This window comes from Chionomys nivalis, chromosome 5 (genome assembly GCF_950005125.1).
Source record: "Chionomys nivalis chromosome 5, mChiNiv1.1, whole genome shotgun sequence".
Classification (NCBI taxonomy): domain Eukaryota; kingdom Metazoa; phylum Chordata; class Mammalia; order Rodentia; family Cricetidae; genus Chionomys; species Chionomys nivalis.
Window position 1 is genome coordinate 43,038,949 of NC_080090.1, and position 22,272 is coordinate 43,061,220.

The 22,272-nt window shown below is 45.7% G+C and overlaps 1 protein-coding gene across 4 annotated transcripts in view; it reads right to left on the bottom strand.

Moving 5' to 3' along the window:
* The window catches only part of Thrb (thyroid hormone receptor beta), a 325,505-nt gene that overhangs the window by 73,471 nt on the left and 229,762 nt on the right, over nt 1-22,272 (bottom strand). For all 4 annotated transcript variants that reach the window (XM_057770131.1, XM_057770129.1, XM_057770128.1 and 1 more), the window contains exon 3: nt 14,590-14,653. In XM_057770131.1, coding sequence (XP_057626114.1) covers nt 14,590-14,611 — 22 coding nt within the window. In that variant the 5' untranslated portion in view covers nt 14,612-14,653. The remainder of the gene's footprint in view (nt 1-14,589; nt 14,654-22,272) is intronic.

Sequence of the window (22,272 nt, forward strand, 5' to 3'; positions counted from 1 at the left end):
TACCTTTACTCTGACCTGACACCTGGCACTGGAGTTTCTGTCCTATTTCTGCTTAAGGGTTCATCTCCACCAATTGACATGCCCTACTTTGAGACAGGAGCCTGGTGGAATTCATGTACACAGAAGTGTGAATAACCGATAGGTTCGATGCTAGTGGAAACACTTGTACTTTAATCAATATAGTGATTTTTGTGATATAACAAAAGTCTGGGACTTTTAGTGAAGACGTCATAATAATTTGGCCACTTAATTTGAATCGATAGAAAATATGGAGAAACTTATACAAGAGATTTCTCTTTTTAAAATGTTTAATTTACATCGATACAATTTGGGCATGGTGTCAGTGAACTAAAATCATGAATGCCCTTTTCCCATAAGCATGCGGTATTGATCACATTACTTTCCAGCAGCTGAAGAATAAGTAAGTATAGGGCATGTCCAGCGCCCTTAGTAAACTCCATTGTCATTTCCTCTCATTGCAGGCGCTGACTTGGAGGGTTTGAGAAGATGGCAGCACTTCCTCAGGTGCCGCATGAAAAGGCCTTACAAGTTGAGGAATGTTCGGGAAGCCCCTGTGTTGTTTGGTTGCAGCTGCAGCGTGAGGGATGAACCACAGGGCTCAACAACCCACGTGGGAGTTTATTAGGGAAGGGAGGGGGAAGAGGGGACTGTGTCTGTCCACCATGAGAAGACAATAAAGGAACGTGCTTAAAAGGAGAAGCTTGCACATGTGTACAAAGCTGCACGTAGCCATGCAACGCATGATGTAGCCATGCATGCAATGCATGACGTAATGATGTCCTGTCCCAGGACCTCTGGGCTGGCTAAGTGTTTGCCTGAATGCCAGTAGGCTGCAGGGTAGATGGTAGGGAGTGGGGCAAGTCTAATGGTGGACTCCTAACACCATGTTATACCATGAACATTAAGGGCGGAGGGTGGTAGAGACAAGATGTAAGAGTGGGTAGGGGAGGGGAGGAGAAGGAGCAGAAGGGGGAGGAGAACAAGGAAGAGCAGGAAGAATCAGGAAGAGGGGAAGCAAGAACAGGGAGAGGAACATTAGGAGGGGGAGGAGCAAGAACAGGAAGAGGAGCATCAGGAGGGGGAGGAGCAAGAACAGGAAGAGGAGCATCAGGAGGGGGAGGAGCAAGGGCAGGAAGAGGAGCATCAGGAGGGGGCGGAGCAAGGGCAGGAAGAGGAGCATCAGGAGGGGTGCAGCAAGGACAGGAAAAGGAGCATCAGAAGGGGGAGGAGCAAGAACAGGAAGAGGAACATCAGGAGGGGGTGCAGCAAGGACAGGAAGAGGAGCATCAGAAGGGGGAGGAGCAAGAACAGGAAGAGGAGCATCAGGAGGGGGAGGAGCAAGAACAGGAAGAGGAGCATCAGGAGGGGGCCGAGCAAGGGCAGGAAGAGGGGAAGGAGCATCAGGAGGAGGTGTAAGAGGCAGATGAACAGGAGGAGAGAAACTGATTAGCAAATGTGTAGATGGAATTATCAGTGGTAGACTGGTTTCTGGCCAGGGCCTGTCCTCTTGCCAAGCTGTGTTTAGTCCTCTTGCCCTTTATTTGAGGCACATGAAACACTCTTGAGACGATTTGAGGCTTGATAGGACCAGGAAGCAAAAAAAAACCCCTTCTTAATCTTGGAAATCTGGGCTTCAACCAAGATGTCTTCAAAGGAAACAAACTTGACACTGTATGCTTGGTGTTGTCCTTTCCATCACATCGGGGGACCCACGTCAGCATTCAGGCAAAATTCTTAGTCACCCTAGGTACTAGCATTTCCAGGGTACCAAGGTGCACATGCGGTATTAGCATTCAGGCAAATTGCCTAGTCACCCTAGGGCCTTCCTGCCTACATAATTTATGCGTATGTGTGGCGTGGCTATGTAAGCCCCTATACGCATGCGCTGAACAACCTTTAAAACGACAGACATATGCACCGCCTCTTTCTTTTCTCTTTATTAGTAAAAACTGTAAAGTGTGTTTCGTTGTCTATCTTGTCTGTTCTCGCACACGGAAATATCATTTGGAAAGGCGTGAACCCACCAGAGACAAGCTGTCCTGCCCGAAGACAGGTTAGTCAAACTCAGCCTATCAGAAGTTCCTAAATTCGAGCCGGGCGATGGTGGCGCACGCCTTTAATCCCAGCACTCGGGAGGCAGAGGCAGGCGGATCTCTGTGAGTTCGAGACCAGCCTGGTCTGCAGAGCTAGTTCCAGGACAGGCTCCAAAGCCACAGAGAAACTCTGTCTCGAAAAAACCAAAAAAAAAAAAAAAAAAAAAAAAAAAAAAAAAAAAAAAAAAAAAAAAAAAAAAAAGAAAGGACTGGATAAGAACCACACACAGAAAGACAATTATCACATATACTTACTCATAAGTAGTTTTTAAAAATGAAGCAAAGAAAACCAGCCCACAAATTACAATCCCAGAGAACCTAGACAACAATAAGGACCCTAGCACAGGAACTTTCAACTGGCGATAGATCGAGAGAGAGACAGAGACCCAAATTGGAGCAATGGTCTGAGCTCTTAAGGTCCAAATGAGGAGCAGAAGGAGGGAGAACATGACCAAGGAAATCAGGACCACGAGGCGTGCACCCACCCACTGTGACAGTGGAACTGATCTATTGGGAGCTCTTCAAGGCCAGCTGGACTGGGACTGAATAAGCATGGGTTGAAACTGGACTCTCTGAACATGGCGGACAATGAAGGCTGATGAGAAGCCAAGGACAATGGCACTAGGTTTCGATCCTAATACATGAACTGGCTTTGTGGGAGCTTAGCCTGTTTTGTTGCTCACCTTCCTGGGCCTGGATGGAAGTGGGAGGACCTTGGTCTTCCTGTAGGGCAGGGAATTTGGACTGCTCTTCAGTATCGAGAGGGAGGGGGAATGGACTGGGGGGAGGAGAAGAGGAGTGGGGATGGGGGAGGGGAGTGGGGGGAGGGGGCAATGTGTGGGAGGAGGGGAGGGAAATGGGAAACGGGGAGCAGTTGGAAATTTTAATTAAAAAAGAATAAAAAAAAAAAAACAATAAGGACCCTAATACATGGATCTAATCTACATGGGAAGTAGAAAAAGACAAGATCTCCTGAGTAAATTGGGAGCATGGGGACCTTGGGAGAGGGTTGAAGGGGAGGGGAGAGGAAGGCAGGGGAGCAGAAAAAAATGTAGAGCTCAATTAAAGAAAAAAATAGAACTGCACACAGAAATCCTGGCATACAGAAGGAGGCTCGGTGGAATCAGATGCACTGTGGCGGCTGGCTGCAGAGGCTCACAGACACTTCAGTCTAGGCGTTCAGGGTGATTTCAGCACAAATATCACACAGTAATTTCAGAATTCATGGACACCCCTCAAGGATCAGGCCTGGGAAGGATACCCACGTCTACGTTGTGGGAATCCTTTATTTCTTGGACTATGGAGTGGGCTGGCGGGGAGCGCATAGGTGCTGGGGCACATTAGGTATGCTTGCTCGCTGCTGTGTCAATAGAGAGCTGCATGTTTCCTTATTCTTCCTTGGTGGATCAGTTTCCTTGGCCTGTGCACAGGGACGTGGCTAGGTCATGATGAAGATGTTTGTCACTTCTGCTCCCTGTTTTCCAGCCACGGTGCTGAGTATAGCATTCCATTTGTTTATCCTGTTAATACCCAGACGTATCTTAGCTATCTACCGTCCATAAAGGAAGAAAAGGAAGAAGCTGAGCAGGGAGAAAGGACAAGTGGCTCACCCAAGGTCACAGCTGGGCCCTCACCTCAGGTTTGTGTCCTTAGCCCCTCTGTTTGTTGCTTTTGGGGTCAGCAAGAGTTAGGGGGCATTTAAAAAAGACTGGAGTAGGGCAGACTAGAATCAGGGTGGTATATACTTTTTCTGGGTAAAGACGCACTATCCTTGTTATCTACTTCCTCACCCTCCATGCTATTCTGTGTCTAACATAAAAAATAGAGATAAGAGATAATAAAAATCAGAAAAGACTAAAGCAAGAGTGAAACGGGAAGACGATCAACCCAACAAACATAAAGGTCTTCTATCCTATTGGGAAACACAGGGAACAGGACAGTGAAGACGGAGAGACAAGGCGGCCGGATGTGAGGGCTGCTGGGCTGTTAACCTTGCACGCCCTTGCTGACTTACTGGCATGCAGGAGGGAAGGTGCAGCCTGGCTGCTGTCTTCTAGGAAGCCACGGAGCATCTCTGAAAACCCTTACTCATCTGTCAGGGAGAGAAGAGCCAGGTAAAGGCCACCAGTCTGGAGGAGGACTCTGCACTTTGATGTTTTGCTGAGACTGAAGGAGTTTTTGTTTGTGGTTGGAAACAACATGTTTTAAGTCTGCGAGTTAGAATCCTCCACGGGCATAATAAACATTCTCGAACAATAGGAACACTTGAAATGTTTTCTGCTTGGCCTCACCATCTCATGGGTACATTGGCAAAAACAGCTTATTCTGTCTAGAATCTCTAGGGCTAAACCTCTCTTCCTAGTATAGGGCTGAAAAGAAAAAGATTCATGCAATTGTAGAGCAGGCCATGGGGGAGGGGGCTTGGGAATCATGGGCAGCGCTAGCATTCATTGTGTTCCACTCATGGCGAGCGCTGTCCACCTTCCCCTTCTGGTCTGGTTCCTTGTCTTTTGTCTTATCCAGTACTTTTCCATGGGGGCTTTCATGGAGGAGGTGCTTAATGCATGTTTATGAACGACTGAAAGATGTTTCCAACAGAAGTCTAAGATGCATTCTGCCCTTTCCTCCAATCAGGAAGAGGAGACCAAGCGCGTAAGTAGCTAATAGTAAAGATGCGTGTGTGCCTCCAACTCCAGATGTAGTTCTGGCTCCTTCAAAAGGGCAGGCCCAGTGATCACACTGGTCCTATCTAGAAATGCTGGTTCTATCTGGGGAAGGATCAGATAGCCGCAACTGTTCTTATTAGTAATTTTTCACGAGACTACTTCTGTGTTATAAAGACTAAGGCCTTTGGCACTTCCATAATACTGGCCCCTTGAGACAGAGACTCATAATCAAAATTTGTACACTCCACATTTTGCGGCAAAAGTAGACTATATTTCCCAGGCTCCCTTGCAGCAAGATTTGACCACGTGACCAAGTTTCAGCTGACACAACAAGTGAGATTAATGGGCTTCAATGTGTTTTCTTCATTTTTTTTTCAGTCTTCTTTTGTAGAACAACGTGAAGCCCAAGAACTAGAGGGGATGAAGGAAGGATGCTAAGACAGTCTCTAAATGATGCTGCCAAGTGTCACCTGCCAACTAGTACAGGTGACACCGGTCTTATGATTAGGAATACCATTCTGCTGTATGAAGTCACTGAGGTTCCAGGAGGGGAGACTTACCTAATGGAGCATTAAACATTATTGTACTAACAGAGGCCAATGGACTGTGTTGTGAAGTATTTCTGAAATCCAGTCGGAGCCAACAGTCTTCGGGCATGAGACTCTTGAAGGTGCACACTAAGCCACAGTGCAGGACACTACTAAGTGGCAACAGCACGCTCCTATTCACAGTCTTAGGTCCCCACTTGTCATCTAGGAGTATGGACTGCGCAGTCTCTAAGTTTCCTTTGCCCTAACGTGCGCAGAAACTGTGATCTCTTGCCCCCAGATTCCCAAAAGGCAAGGATTGTCCTCAGCTCTGTTTCTATGCAATACAGTATCTTAGATGCCAGTGTTAAATGGAATTAGATTTCTTTTTGTTAAACACTCAAGGAATTTGGTAATGTTATAATTTATGTTAGTGATTTCTCTTTATTATTTTTACTTATGTGTATGTGCTTGTATGAGTTTATGCATACCATGTGGCTGCACGTCTCTAGGAATTGGAATTACAGGCAGTTGTGGGTGCTGGGATCTCAACATAGGTTCTTTGTAAGAGTAGTAAGTGCTTTTGGCCCCTAAGCCATTTCCCTGACAATTATTTCTTGATCTACTTTTGTGCATGGCATCAAATAGTTGGGACCCTCATGAATATTTTCATCATGCCTTCCTGAGTATGAAGTTTGTTTATATTCATGTATATGGACTGATTTTGATTTTATACTAATACTGAAAGATTTGCCTAATGGCAATGTGGCAGTAACTGGTATCCTGATAACTTGATCTCAATTTCTTATTTATTTAGGTAAAGAGTATAGGATGCTAATTCCCACATTGAGTTGAGAAATTAGGGCTTTATTTAGTTGAGAATATTCAAAGTTTCATTATTCAAATGGGATTTGAGATCTACAAAAGCATTATTGACAGAAACGTCAAGAAAATTTAAAGTTTAGAAAAGCTCAAGGGAAGTGATACAGGGAGTACGGTGGCCTGGCCATGTCCACGCAGAGTCCTGGGCCCCTGCTCCTTAATAAAGGTGTGGGAAAACTTCCGACTGTGTCCTGTGGGGGACATAGGCCACTTCATTCATAACATCAAAAAGGAAGATTAATACTTAAATGTGTCTTTGCTTCCTAAAAATAAGTCAATAAATTCTGCTAGTAAATGTTGCTTTTAGATGAAATGTTTAGAAACCCAGAGTCCAGGGCAGTGCGAAGGGGCTGAGGGAATAATGAGACTGTAATGTCAGAAAAGCATCAGGAGCCACAGTTTGATACTGTGAAAGTGAAATCAAATAAAGCAGAAATTAGTGACTTTAAAAAACTTCCTACTTATTGCCTACAGGGAGGAGATGTGTGGTCCCCACCACTGCTGGCTATCACTTTCTGCACGATGTCATTATGTTCTGCTCAGTTTGTACATCCTGGGGAGCACTGAGCACCCAGAAGAGCTCTGAGGTGCGTCCCTGTGATCTGACTTGCTTAGGAATCAGTGCCTAAGTGAGTCAGCAATGCTAGCAATAGCAGTTTGCCTTAGAAGGTGCTGAAGCTGGCCCACTTGCTTCCATCCTGATCATTTATAGCCCCCTAAAAATCATAAAGATTGACTGAGGCACTTTTGGATATCTCTCAATTTTCAGAAGAAGGTTCAATCTGTGCAGAAAATTCTTGTAAGACATCGTGACCAGAGGTTACATTTGAATTATAGGGATGAGCTATCAGCATTTAAGCTTCCTTGCCAGACAAGCTTCTTAAAGAAGTATAAGTATCTTCTGCATCTGTTTATGTAAGTATAGAACAGGAATGCCGATGGACTATGCACGAGGGCCTGCCATGGACTGGGCACTTCGTGATGGTTATCTTGCATCCTGCCCCTGTCATGTGGCAGATGGGGGTGAAGAGAGTCATATGAGTCTCACTACTTTTCCATAAGCCTGTAGGAAAGCTCAGCAACTTCAGCATTGGGAGTTCTTAAAAGCTCCTCAAACGGATTAAATGTACAGTCCACGCCAAGTACAAAAGCAAAATGTAGACTGAGAGACTTGGAGAGAACTCTCAGGGGAACCCCAGCATCAGGACAGAGATACATCTGCGTGCTTCATGCATGGGGACATGGATCTCCAGATATAAACCTTGAAAGAAAAGCAAAAGTTGATAAACAGGTGCCTGGCACTGCCAGCTGAGTCTGGTGGAAGGTGGGAGAAGGGACCGATGGACATCTGCCTTCCTTGGCAAGGTACCTTTCTTTTCCCACAAAGCACGGCAGGCTACTTCTGGTTGCTGTTTAATGGGTAAAATGAAGTGCAGATGCAGAAATCTTCCTTGAGGCTTCCCTGAGTCTAATGAAAAGCACCATCTTTAAATAGAAGTGCTCACACTTATCTCAAAGAGCCCTTCAGCCTGAGTCTTACCTACTCTCTGGGAGAGAGTCAGCTTCACAAGATACAAGCAGGGTACCCAACAGAGTTCATCTGCAAACTCTCCACATACATAGCACTGTATATAAAACTAACCTGAAAATTGTTCAGAGCAAAGATTAGCTAGAACTAGAAAGAGCAAGGGAGATGTATACAGCAGATCTGATGGAACGTTACCACGCAAACCCTCTGGGTAAAGAATAGATGGAGATTCTTTGTATTAATCTTGCAACTTAGATAAATTATGAAACAGGAAAAGGGGATGGAGAAATGTGTCAGCAGTTAAGAGTGTTGCTGCTATTCATTGGACTATCTGAGTTCAGATCCCAGCACCCAGTGCAGGAAGTATTGCAACTTATGGTCTAGGGGATCCAATACCTCTTTCTGGATTTCATGGGTACATGCACACCTAATAATAATAATCATCACAGTTCTTTAAAAAATAGAAAAGAAAAATGTTAAAAGGTCAAATATCCTAACAAAAAGAAGATAATATACAAATTGCAAAAATATTTGTAGCAGTTTTTCAGAGACCATGAATCATTTTGTTAATATCTAACTCATAATGAAAAGACACCGCAACAGAGAAACTAACCAGATAAGTAAACAACCAACTAAAACTCAAAATGAAGTGGGGTATAGTGTTCATGACCGTAACCCCAGCTCTCTGGAGGCTAGGGGAAGAGGATTGCTACTCAAGTGTGAGGATAGCCTAGACCACACAAGTACTGGGCTAGCCAGGGCTATTCAGCAAGACGTAGTATCAAAAAGCAAAGCAAAACAAAACAAGGAGAAGCGTTTTTGGTCAATAAATGTGTGTATAGTCAAACTCATTATCAATAAGGAGGTTGCAATTTTGAGAAGCAGGGATAAAAGTTTTCCATTGCCTCTCCCCAGACAAATGGACTAACTGCCCTACACCCTTAGAGTTGGAGGCTGAGCGATTGAATGGTGCTGCATTGCTGAGGGCATCTAATTCCTTCACTAATGTGGCTAGCATTTGATTTAAGAAAGATGTTCCAAAGATGCCCCCCATCCTCCAGGCCAGTCTTTGCTTCTACTTGATAGATGTGACCCTCAGGACATAATTAGCGAGGTGCTAAGTCAAGGATGAGGCAACTCACTGTAAATCGTATTCAGAATATCCCTCTAACAAATGCTTGCCCATCTGAGATTAGCAGAAATCATATTTTGCATATCCATTCCAACAAAGGCTTGTCCCTCTGATATTACTAGTTTGAGAGTTGAGACAACACCCTGGTGTGATGGATAACTGGGCAACCACAGCTAAAATCCTGCTGAAGGATTTATCAGTGACCAGAGAACAAGACACTAACAAGCTACACACTGTGCACATTGGCTATCTTTGAGGAGTGTCCTCATTTTGGGGTCCATATTTTTCACCATCAGTAACCTTCACCAGGAAGAACACTGTCACGTGCAGAGTAGCCGCTACCGTGATTCTGAGAGACTGTCTCAGCGAATGTTATGCAGCAGCTAACGAGCACCCAAGATAGACAATCGTCAGTAGACGTGGGCCTTCCTTTACAGAAATGCGACTGTAAGCATCAGTGTCGAAAATAAACAGTACATTCTGACAGGTGAAAGGAGAACGAGGGGCCAGTGAGTCCCATGTTTTCCTACATAAGGAATACAACTGCGATGGCTTATTTTGTTTTTAAATTATCTCTTTTAATTTTTGAGATTAACATATCATTTTCCTTTTCCCTTTCTGCCCTCCAAACACCCCCATATACCACTCCTTGCTCTTTTTCATATTTATGACTTTTCCCCCATAAATTGCAGTTACACACATATGCATTATATATAAATTCATAAGTACAACCTGCTCAGTCTGTATAATGTTAATTGTGTTTATGCTTTTAGGACTGGCCATTTGATACTGGATAACCAATTGGTGTGCTCTTTGTAATTGGTTTTAAAACCTGCTTAACAAGAGAGAAACCGTGCCTGGTACTGGAAACCTAGCCAACTAGCCAGGGCTAGTGAGGTCATGGATCTTGGAGGAGAACCTACAACCATCATTTTACTAAACCAGCATGATCCCTAACTATATATTAAAGATGTGTCCTTATACCCACAGATAAATGCAATTCTCACCGCTAATCAAGGGATCTTGTCTTTGCCACAGACTGAGCCTGGCACAGAAAAACCACAACCAATCAAAATGTGGAGTTGTGGAACCCAGTCCCAATGGATACATCTACAACACAACTCCCACACCTAAGGCTCGGGGATCGTTGTGGAAGAAGGGGGGCAAAAAGATTCTAGGGAAGGTTGTAAAAGCCAGAGGGACAGGGACTTTGCAGTGAGTATGTGTCCCTAGGAATATCGGAAGCTACCTTGTAAAGGCTCATCAGTGTGAACACCCAAACAGGAGCTGAACAAGAACAAGGAGAGATTTGCAGATGGGATGTGATGGGTGGCGGGGACCCGGGAGACTTCAACCCTGGGCAAGGACTAGAGGCAACTAAGGAATGCTGAGAGCAGAGAAATAGTCTTTCCCACTGGGGGTTTTCATCTTCAACTTGACCAAACATAGTCACTTGGGAGTGAATCTTACTGATGAGTTCTCTAGAATAGCTTGGCCTGCGGGCATGTGGATGAAGGATTTTCTTGGATTACCAAGACGGGCAGACTCAGGCTGAGTGTAGGTAGCACCGTGCTCATGGCCTGGACCCTGGGACTGAATGAGGAGGAGAGAGATCTGGCTGCATTTCTTGGCTCTGCTCCTGATGATGGATATGGTCTGAGCAACCCTCTCAAGTCCTGCCATGGTGACTTCCCAGCTAGGATGGACTCGAACCAGGGAATGTGAGCTAGTACAAATCTGCTCCCCCCCTAAAGAGCTTTCTTAGTATATTTTATCACAGCAATCTAAAACAAAACTAAGTCAGTATTTGGAGAGACTGAGTGATTGCCTTAGGCAACATCCTTGGCACATAAATAACTTACACAAATAACGAGGAAAGACGAGGGTCACAATGGGAAAATGGATGATAAGTATGAATGGAAAGTTTTATGTGTGTAACCAATAAACATGTAGAAAAATGCTTAAATCTGGGAGTAATTAAAAGTGCGACTACATCTATTTCATTCTTAACAAACGGTGTTACACAGAGGGAAACATTAAGGTCAACCCCAAAGTTCAGGGTATCACTGCAACACCCCTATACTGGGACATTCAGTCATAATGATGCTTAAAGGGAAACAGATGGACAGAAACACAAAAGAAGCCAACGAGGTGGAAGGAATAAGCAGCCAAAGAGGTGAAGGTGAAATCAAGAAACCAGGAATATTCTGTTTCTTCCCTAGGGCTGGTAGCAGTGTGGCTTACATCCCAGGGTCCAGGGATGCTCTGCTAACTGTAGTAGGCGGCTTACATCTCAGGGTACAGGGACTCTGCCAACTGTAGCAGTGCGGCTTACATCCCAGGGCCCAGGGACTCTGCTAACTGTAGTAGGTGGCTTACATTCCAGGGCCGAGGGACTCTACTAAATGTCCATCCTATCTCAAAGCAAGGCTGTGTGCAAATGCTACAAATCCCTGCTGTTTTGGTTTCAGGAGCAGTCAGTGGAGTCCGAGTTCTTGGTTTCTTTGCCAAAAGCCTTTCCCTCTGCTGCTAGCAATGTTAAAAGTATTCACATCTTTGAACTGATCCTTCTGTGCTGTGAGTTGGGGTTTTACTCCAAACAGAACTCATTACAGTGTCATAAATGTCTGAAGAATTCTCTTAGACTACCTGGAATTAGAGCTTAATGCCCAAGCAGCAAAATATCTCAGGAAGGCACTTTCTTTCTTACCTTCCTCTTTAAGGATCAGCATTGGTCAGTGAGTGGTGTCATATAGTCCCAATTTCAAATTAAGTAAGGCAAAGAGATGAAGTTTTGGTAATACTCAGGTCCAAAAGCTGTTGGTAAGCCCAGAAAATAAAGATGCTTCCACTCAAGTCCATCCAAAAGACAACCATTCACAAGCTTTGGTGATGGACGAGCCTCCGCACCCAATACATGCCTCTGTTGCGTGAAATGCTGGCTTGTTGTTAGGAAAACAGGTTCAGCGCTCCTAACTGTACTCGTGTAAAGCCAGCTGCTTTCTCATAAGGGTTAGTTGATGTTCTGTATTGCTTAATAGTAGTGCTACCTGTTACGTTTTCTGAAGAGAAAGAATGCATACTTGGCTTTTCAATTGTGCACCTAGAGTAAGCATTTGGTGCCAGTGGCTTTCATCTTTACTGTGGTCTGCCTTAGGTTAAAATAATAAAATAATTGGAGCCTGCAGTGAAGGAGAGAGGAAAAACGAACGGCTTTATTTTACACACAAATGAAAGCCTCTAATGTAATGATTTTCTTATTTGAGCCGCTCCCAGCCCCCCAGTCTATCTATGGAGTTGGCTCTTTTGCAAATCCAGCTGCCTGAGTGTCTACAGAAAACACATGCCAGAAACGAGAGCACTCTATCCCACCAGGAGCTAGTGCCCTGGCTCAGGCACTCAGCTTCAGGGTTCTGCTTAACATTAGGGTGAGCTGCAGCTAGGGGAACCCTCCAGGCTTATGGGGATGCTACATAAAACACCAATAAAGACAGCCATGGCCAAAGCTGGTCTTCTGCCTGTTTTATAGATTGAGTTTCACTACAAAACAGTCAAGCCTACTTGGTAATGGACAGTCTATGGTTCTTCATGTTGTAATGGCAGGATGAGGGTCCTGTGATACTGTATGGACTATGGAGGTAGAATATTTCCTCACTGCCTTCTAGAACCAGAGATCAGACGAGTCTGCAATTTCATCAATCAATCAATTAATCACTATCACCAATCAATCATTGCCTATCTCTGTTCTAGATCATCTTACTGTCCATATTCACATTAAATATTGCCATTCCTCTGTTTCAAGAGTGTACATTCTCTGGAGTTGCTACCTTTGGAAGCATTTCAGTTTACCACTGTGAACTGAGGGCATTCTGACAGTCTCCAATAGGAACAGTTTTTCTTTTTGCAGTGTCATGGCCAGCCGTCTGTGTGCTTTCACATATATGTGATGTGGGAGGTCCTTCTGCATATGTGTGGCTTTTATTGGATAATGAATAAAGCTGTTTTGGCCAATGGCTTAGCAGAGTTAAGCTAGGTGGGGAATCCGAACAGGGGCAGAGAGAGAGAGAAAGAGAGAGAGAGAGAGAGAGAGAGAGAGAGAGAGAGAGCATAGTCAGGAAGATGCTATGTATCTGCTGAAGGAGAAAGATGCTAGAACCTTTCCAGTAAGCCACAGCCTCATGACCATACACAGATTAATAGAAATGGGTTAATTTAAGATGTAAGAGCTAGCTAGGAATATGCCTAAGCTATTGGTCAAACGGTGTTGTAATTAATATAGTTTCTGTGTGATTATTCGGGTCTGGGCAGCAGGGAAATGAACTAGAAGTCTCCGTTTGCATATATGTAGGTACAAAGACTGACATTGTCACTCTTGCTGGAGCTAGGGCTGCCTTTCAGACCCTCGGGAACATGGGGATTATGACTAGGGTGGAGTCACACTGATTTCCCACTGCATGAGCAGGTTTTCTACACAGAAGAAGTTGGCGAGACTTGAATGAAGAATAATCTGGCCATATTGGCAATGGAGCAGAAGTAGATGTCTTTTCTGAAGCGAAGACAGGGAAGGGATGAGTGATTCTGAGGGTCTTGTTCCTTACAGGTGCAAGTCATTCTTGTTTGCTCAGGTACTCTATTTGGGCACATCAAGAGTTCAAGTCTTGGTGGGTAGGAAGCCGAGGTGTGATGTCATGGAGATAATGTTTCTGATCATTGGGATTTTAATGATTTCTAGTTACTTTGGGTTCTCAGGCATATTAGAGAATGGGTTCTCAAAGAAGTTGCTTGTGCATTTGGTTCATTCTAGGGTGGGGAAGTAGCATGAACAAATATTCGAAGTCAGGTTGTCTCACAATGTGCAGAGGAGTATGAGCATCCTTTCTGCGGCCATGGCAACCAAGAGCCCAGGAACTGACTTAGTGTTAAGTTGGAAGGTGGAGAGATTGTGTCATACTCTCATGGGTTGATTCCAGTCAGCAGACACATTTTGGTCCATGAATCTTTGTTCTAAGTTAGCTATTAATTATTAATTAACTAAGTTAGCCTAGGTTAACTATTAATATTTAAAAATTTAGATATCTCATTAAAAAACATCTAGCTTACCAACATAACTTGAAAATCTCTGGTTTCTCAATGCCTTCTTTCAGTCATTTATAATTGAGAGTGGTTTGCTTCGGAGTGAACGGAGTACTTTGGGTCAGCTTCTCCCTGACCTTCTCAGCCTTTGGTGGTGTCTGATTGGCCCCAGGGCCTTCATACACATAGGCAACTCATGCAGTGATGGTGGCCTGTTGCCACTTTGGTGACTGTTCTGGCTCTCTATGACCTTGTAGCTCACTCCTGCCCTACGTGATCTTATCACGTTCCATTCCGATTCACTGCTGCTGGGACAGGCAGCCCACCCTGGGGATACACTGAGTGTAGTCACCAAGGCTGCAGAACCATTTGTTATATGAATCTGGAGACTTTGAAGAGTAATGTACTCTGTGCACAGGGATGATGTCAGGAGGACCAAACACTGGCCTCTCACTGAAACTATCACTTCTCTTCAGCCACCCTCTTGAGAATGACATCACTTCTGACATGTTTTTAGGGACATTTTCAGAGGAAGTCATATTATTTAATGCCTTGGAAATAATCGCTGCTAAGATTCTCAGGTCGGGTTGTAGGAGCCCTGTACTTCACTTTAGGTGATACATAAAAGAAGATGCACAATGAAAATCAAGAAAGGATGCGTAGATACCTGTCATACTGTTAGGAGTCATAGGTTAGTCGTCATACTGGGTCCTCTTCTGCACTGGCATTTCCTACAAAGAGACAAAATAATACAGATTACAATCTGCACTTGACTTTCTATTGAGACAAGGTCTTACTATGCAGCACCGGCAGGCCTGAAAGCTACTGGAACAAGGCTGGTTTCAAACCCACAGAAATCCCACCGCCTCCGTCTCTGACTTATTTATTAAATATATTTCATTCTTTGATAATTTCCGCACACTCCAAACAGACACCCCTTCCCTTGTCATGTCTTCTCCTTTTTTATCTTTATGTTTTGAAATTCAATAAGTCCAACCAATGCCCCCTACTGGCATGTTGACTGGTCTTGCCGGCTTCATCGTGTGTGGGTAGCTGCAGTGAGTCCATGAGCTCAGAAGCCAACACGTCACAGTCTCCTCCCATCCCCCAGCTTTTACATTCTTCCTGCCTTAATTTGTTGTTATTGTTCCAAACAATGCTATGTTCACTAAGAACTTGAGGCAAGATTGCTCACCCTAACTTGGAACTGAGGGCGGGGGCGGGGGGGCGGGGTTCGAAGCAGAAAGGGTTATATGGCATACACAGGTAGCAAAACCTCATTTTCATCTCTGGCTTCATTCTGTAATTAGGCTTTTAAAACAGTATTTTTTTTTTTTTAAGGGCGCTTGTTCACTGTTCTTTGGTTTGTTTGTAGGAGAGTTGCCAGACTCCAGACAGGCTATTTTCCTATGACTAAGATGTTCAAGCATCTCCAAGCTCTCACAGTGCAGGCCACAAAGCAGCAGCTTCAGCCTTGAGGGTGTCTTGAATAAGACCCCCAGATGATTCACGTTTTAGACGTCTTGCTCCTAAGAACGGACTCCCTCACCTGCCCACTTACGACCTCCCCTCTTGTCAGAGCTCCTTTCTGTCTTTCACCAAGGCATCTGTGAAGTCCGCGAGCAAAGGAAAGACTAAAACTCAGACTGGAGAGGAAGGAGGCCCAGTGGGGTCCATGACAGATGCACACACGCTGAGAGAAACGCACTGCAGGACACATACAAGTAGCTGGTACCCACAGGTCCGAGCGCTTCAGTATATTGCTGCGGCTATTTGGTGGGAGGGGTTCTGTGACCAGGATAGCAGAAGCATGTGTCTCTAAATGGGACTGAAACCCAGTATGTGTGCTCAAGGGCCAGGACTGCTATGGACCAGCTGTGGTGTCCTGAGAAGCATTTTCTGAGCACTGGAATTCCCATTCCTTCAATGCAAAATGAGGAAATGGGCACAGGCTTCACTATGTCACAGGCTGCTGCTAAGGCTTCCAGGATGTAAGGGGATCTGTGTGCTGAGATGCAGCACACTGAGCTATCGCAGCCTTAGTAGGACAGGAGGAAGCCGGTGGGCAAAGAAGAACATGAGTTATGTTCTCACTACAGCTCTACATATGGCCACTCAGTCTTTGACTCTACACCAATGGAGTGGCCATGATTTCTTGTCTTACATAACCGCTCTGTCTTTGACTCTACACCAATGTGGTGGCCAAGGTTTCTTGTCTTTATCGTGGTTCCTGTCACACCCAAGAGGAATTATAGGTTCGCACGGCTACCTTTCCCATTAGCTGCAAACTCTTCTGGCACAACCTGCTACTCTTCTTTTTTTTTAATCTCCTTCATCAAGAAAAATATTGGACACAATCATACACTGAATAATGGCTACAGCAAAGTGTAACCTATATGACACACACGAGGCATGTCCCCTGAACTGGCCACCTGACAGAAAAGATGAGAAGTAGCTACTAGCCAATGAATTCTCACAGCTGATCAGCTGATCACCTTCAAAGTCCCCAGCCACCTTCAGCCCCAGCTCCAGTCACGTGTTCAGCTTCTTAGAGGGAGATGAATCAGGCTTGGAGATGTTGGCTGTGGAACCATGGGTTGTGTCCGAAGTCCAATGGACTGTTTCTTTTTTTAGCTTTGCTATTATCCCCCTCCTGGCCCTGGAACCCGCCATGTTTTCCCACCACATGACTGAAACACTCCAGAGGGCGATGAGGACTATGGCTTCAGAGGGGAATGAGGTTTGTAGCTCAGATGAGTAACTAAAGTGTCCCACCTTGGCCATGCTTGTTCATGGCCTGAAGGGCGATAAGATGTCTCCTCTGAACATTTGGAAAAACAGAAAGGAAAGGGAAAATAAGGGGGGGGGGGAGGAGGAAGAAAGGAGGGGAGGAGGAAGGAATGAGTAGAGAGAGAGAGAGAGAGAATTCCCTTTCAAGAGGAAGGTGAAGCTACAACCGTTTGAGACCAGAGCAAGGGAAGAGAACAGCCTGAATGTCCCAAGCAGCATACCTGACTTCAGTCTTCCTCAAGGCCCATCCCTACCCCCTCCTGGCCTCTCAACTCTTATTTGGTGACCTTTGGCAAACACACCCTCTTTCCCGTGAGCCGATTCAATCACGGTTGTCACCTGTCTGACAGCTCCCAGCTTCATACACAACAATAACACCAGTGTGGTATAACAGATGGTTTTCCTTTATCTCTCTGTCCTTGAGTCATAAATCCCCAGCTGCGTGTTTTCGACACCAATAACTTAAAAGTTTCTTTATCTTCAAAATCCTGACCAAATGGGCATATGCACTACAGGAATAAATGCAATCTGTGAGGCCGGAGTGACTTGGAGAAGAGAAACAGTTTGTCTTATCAGCCTTCCAAAGGTCAGCACCGTAAGCCTCCGCGCTAACTTCCCGGGCTGCTGTGACTCAGTACTCTTTCCTTCAGTGAGAGTGAGGCTTTGGACCGCGTTATCAGTGATCCTGCGCCACGGTGGTAGCAGTGGATGACATTACTGTCACCCTTCTGCTAATGGTGTGATGAGAAACCATTACTCTAGCACTTAGTAGTACGTGGCATGGGGCGTTGTTACCATGGCCCTTCAGTGAGGTCTAGATTTATTTTCCCCAGTGTGTGTGTGTGTCTCTGTGTGTGTAGGCGTGAGGTTGGTAGGGAATCACGTTTGATTATTCTTCCATGCTATTCATTGAGACAGAGGCTCTCAGTCATACCCAGAGCTCACCTTGCTAACCTGTTCAGGGATCCTGTCTCTGCCTTTTGAGGCTAGCATTACAAGCAGGCCGCCACGACCATCTGGCATCTACTTGGCTACTGGAGATCTGAACTCACGCCCTTCTGCTTGTGCAGCGAGTGCTTAACCACTGGGCCATCTCCCCAGCTCAGGGCTCTAGAATTTTAAGGGTGACTCCGGCAACGTGTCTGACAACCTGTCAGGTGTCACTTGTTTCTAGGCCTCAGTTTCACCTACCCCACAATACCCTGGAGGGGAAGTTCTTCCCCAGAGCTGTGCAGTGACCTGGGGCTCAGATGAATGTGTATGTGTGTGTGTAATATACACACATATAAAATACATATGTAAATATATATATTTTAGAGTCTTGTTTTGTAGTTCAGCATTAGGCTTCAACTTGCCATCCTCCTGCCTCAGCCCCCTGAATGCTTGGTATTACAAGTATGCACCACCATGCCTGGACACTGGCTAAGAATTTTCACTTGGATCCATTGATGGCTCATTTGCAAAGAGACAAAAGTCCTTCGGAAGCCTCAAGAGCTCAGCCCCAGTGAGGGACCAGTTCCACGTCGTTCTGTACCCTCGGTGGGTGCCACTGAACTGGGACATGGTTCTGCTGCAGCAACCATTCATTGTTTGTCAGACATTCAGACGGTCTTGATGGCAGCTGATACCAGCACGTTTAGGCTACACAGGTTTCGTTCAATGACAACACTCAGACAGAAGGGCTCTCAAAGGCCAAAGCTTTCAGTTTTCTGCAGTCAATGTTTCTCCTTCAAGAAGGGAGAGGACCTTAGTCATCAGAGAAATGCAAATCAAAACAACTCTGAGATTCCATCTTATACCTGTAAGAATGTCCAAGATCAAAAACACTGATGACAACTTATGCTGGGGAGGTTGTGGGGAAAAGGGAACACTTCTGCATTGCTGGTGGGAATGCAAGCTGATACAACCCCTTTGGATGTCAGTGTGGTAATTTCTCAGAAAATTAGGAAACAACCTTCCTCAAGACCCAGTATATATACTTTTGGGTATATATCCAAAGGATGCTCAATCGTGCCACAAGGACATGTGCTCAGCTATGTTCATAGCAGTTTTATTTGTCATAGCCAGAACCTGGAAACAACCTAAATGCTCCTTGACTGAATAATGGATAAAGAAAATGTGGTACATTTACACAATGGAGTACTACACAGCAGAAGAAAATAATGACATCTTGAATTTTGCAGGCAAATGGATAGAGCTAGAAAACATCATTTTGAGTGAGGTAACCTAGACATAGAAAGACAATTATCACATGTACTCACTCATTGGTGGTTCTTATGCAAAAAGCAAAGAAAACCAGCCTACAAACCACAATCCCAGAGAACCTAGACAACAATGAGAATACCAAGAGAGACTTACATAGATCTAATCTACATGGGACGTAGAAAAAGACAAGATCTCCTGAGTAAATTGGGAGCATGGGGACCTTAGGAGAGTGTGGAAGGGAAGGGGAGAGGAGCAGAGGGAGGGGAGCACAGAAAAATGTAGAGCTCAATAAAAATAATTTAAAAAAAAAGAATAAAAGAAGGGAGAGTAACAGAGTCTGTGGCCGCAACGAAACTTCCTTTGCTGTGGCTAACTGTTGGTCACAAGAAAGGGCAGGCATCAAAGTAGCCTTACGTAGCTTAGGCTGGCCTCGAACTTGTGGACCTCTTGCCTCTGCCTCCTGAGTGCTAAGATCACAAGCATGTACCACTATGTCCAAGCATCTCATCCTAGGGCTCACTTGGAGTGTGTGTGGTGCCGGATGCTATGGAAACGCTCTCCCACTGAGCAAGAGGCCCCGCCCTCACTAGTCTCCACTCTAACCTGTGTCTGTGTCAACACTGCCTCCTTCCTTTCCATTATCTCCCCTTTGTTTTCCGGCTCCCTCCAGGCAGTGCCACCATGGCCTGTGGGAAAGAGAATGGATCCTGCCACTCCTAGCAGAGACAGGGCGACTTAAGAGTCAGAAGGCACGAGTGTATGATGGGATAATGTGGTCCATTTTGCCAGTTATTAGGAAACGTGCCCGTGATGCATGGGGCATCTCCCTTTTCAGAGTGGAGGACTAGGGGACAGTCTGATAGAAATCCTATCTGCTTCGGGAACTAGGTCAACCTGGGCAGGAGTGGAACTCTTGGGGTCAGAGCAAACAAAGAAGGCAGTCACTCTAAGGTCACCTGCTACATAAAATGCACCCATGGTCACACACAGTGAGACATGGGACCCTTAGTCAAATAACACAGGGATAGAGAAATCAGGGACCAGTTAAAGTTTCGGAGGCCAATTTGGAAGGGACAGACTTAGCACCCGGGGTGCTCATGGTGCGTTGTCCTCCCAGAAGTTTTTCTCTACAGGTAGACACCTATCTCCGACTTCTAAACACCTAGAGCCAGGCTCCTCAGGGAGCAGAGAGGCGGGCTGGCTACTCACTCAGCAAGAGCAGGGCCTGTCACCAGCCGCTAGTGAGCTGTAGGCGAGAAGAACGTCCTCTATTGCCACCTAGTGGTCGGCAGGGCACCTTCTCCTTGCCTCGCCAAGAAAAAGTTGAATAAAAGGTGTGTGCGTGGGCACGTGTGTGTGTGTGTGTGTGTGTGTGTGTGTGTGTCCGTAGGGGGAGGGTAGAGGGTGGCGGTCTGGGAGCACATTCATCACGTTAGGAGAATTAAATAACTCCAGAGGAATGAACGTACCACGCAGCACTGCCAGATGCCTGAGAGTATGCTTTCGGTTAGGTGACTCACCCAGAGGCATGCCTGAAAAACAACAAACAAGAGCGGAAAACAAGGGGCTGGTGCAGACGCACGCGCTTTACTATCGATTTCTGAAAAGCGTTTGGCGGCGAAGTAGGTAACTACACGGAGTCCCACTCCTGACAGCTCTGGACAGCTTTGGAAAAATAGACAGGAATGCTTGCCAGTTACATAATCTGCCCCAAACAAATACGTACAAACTCATTCTTGTACCAGGGACCCAGCATCCGTGGGTCTGAAGGCACAGTCTGCTGTGCTGGAACCCGTGGGCAGCATCTGTAGGTTCTTTTTTTTTTTTTTTTGGGGGGGGGGGGTTTCGAGACAGGGTTCCTCTGTGGCTTTGGAGCCTGTCCTGGAACTAGCTCTTTTTTTTTTTTTTTTTTTTTTTGGTTTTTCGAGACAGGGTTTCTCTGTGGCTATGGAGCCTGTCCTGGAACTAGCTCTTGTAGACCAGGCTGGTCTCGAACTCACAGAGATCCGCCTACCTCTGCCTCCCAAGTGCTGGGATTAAAGGCGTGCGCCACCACCGCCCGGCTGGAACTAGCTCTTGTAGACCAGGCTGGTCTCGAACTCACAGAGATCCGCCTGCCTCTGCCTCCCGAGTGCTGGGATTAAAGGCGTGCGCCACCACCGACCGGCCGCATCTGTAGGTTCTTAACCCAGGGATAAAAGCAACACCTTCTTAAGCGGGAAGCAGCTTTGCTCTGCAAATTTCCTGAGGATGAAAATGAAGTTGTCCTATGAACACAGCTGTTACCTACTTCTTAACTGCAAAACATAAGCTGAGGCAGGACTGTATGCAACATTCCCGTGGGCAGACTTCAGACAGAGGGAAGCTACACTTGCCTGTAATCCCAACACTCTTGAGACCAAGGTAGGGGAATCCTGAGTTTGGGTCCGGCTTGCACCACTTAGTGAGAGCCCTACCTCCCACCAAAAGCCAAAAGCTAGGTAGGTATGAAGCTCAGTGGAAGAGCATCCGTAGCATGGAGAAGGCCCTGGGTTCAATCCCTAGCCCAACCACTTCAAAAAATATGTCTGAAATCTACAGTCCCCACCCTTTTTTCCATTGGGCCCATGTTTGATGGTGTTTGGTGATTCGGCCATTCCCTTTATTAGAAAATTCAACATTTCTCTGCCAGGTCTTGCGTGTGTTCTACAGACAAGCTTGTGTGGCCCGAGTTTTGACTTTCAACAACCTGTTCTCAGGAAAATTTTCGGTAATGTGCCAAAGCAATTATTAGACTCAAACTAAAAGAGTCAGTCCACTATGTTAAATTATGGGAAAGACTGGAAGACTAAATGGCTGTAAGGTTATTATTTTTAAGTTTAAGAATGTTGGTTAAGAATTAACTCGGGAAGCTGGGATATGTGGAGCTGAGATGGGTGGAGCCAGGATGTGTGGAGCAGGATTGGGTGGAGCCAGGATGGGTGGAGCTGGGATGGATGGAGCCAGGATGTGTGGAGCAGGATTGGGTGGAGCCAGGATGGGTGGACCCGGAATGGGTGGAGTCTGGATGGGTGGAGCAGGGATGGGTAGAGCTGGGATAGGTGGAGCCAGGATGGGTGGAGCCCAAATGGGTTGGACCGGATGGTAAGTTAGAAGGTAAAGAGGCTTCTGGAAGGTACATGGAAACAGAATGTTTTGGTTTTTTTCTTCCTTGATGTTTAAGTTAAATAGAGAAGGTGCATTTCCTTAGGTGCTGGCTTCATTTTGTGGTCCTGCTGGAGAGCCTGCGTCACAGACAACTTGGGGATGGCAATGTCTCAGTGCATGGCACTCAGTGCCTCAATATATTTTTTCCACCATGACCCCAGGCCAGAAT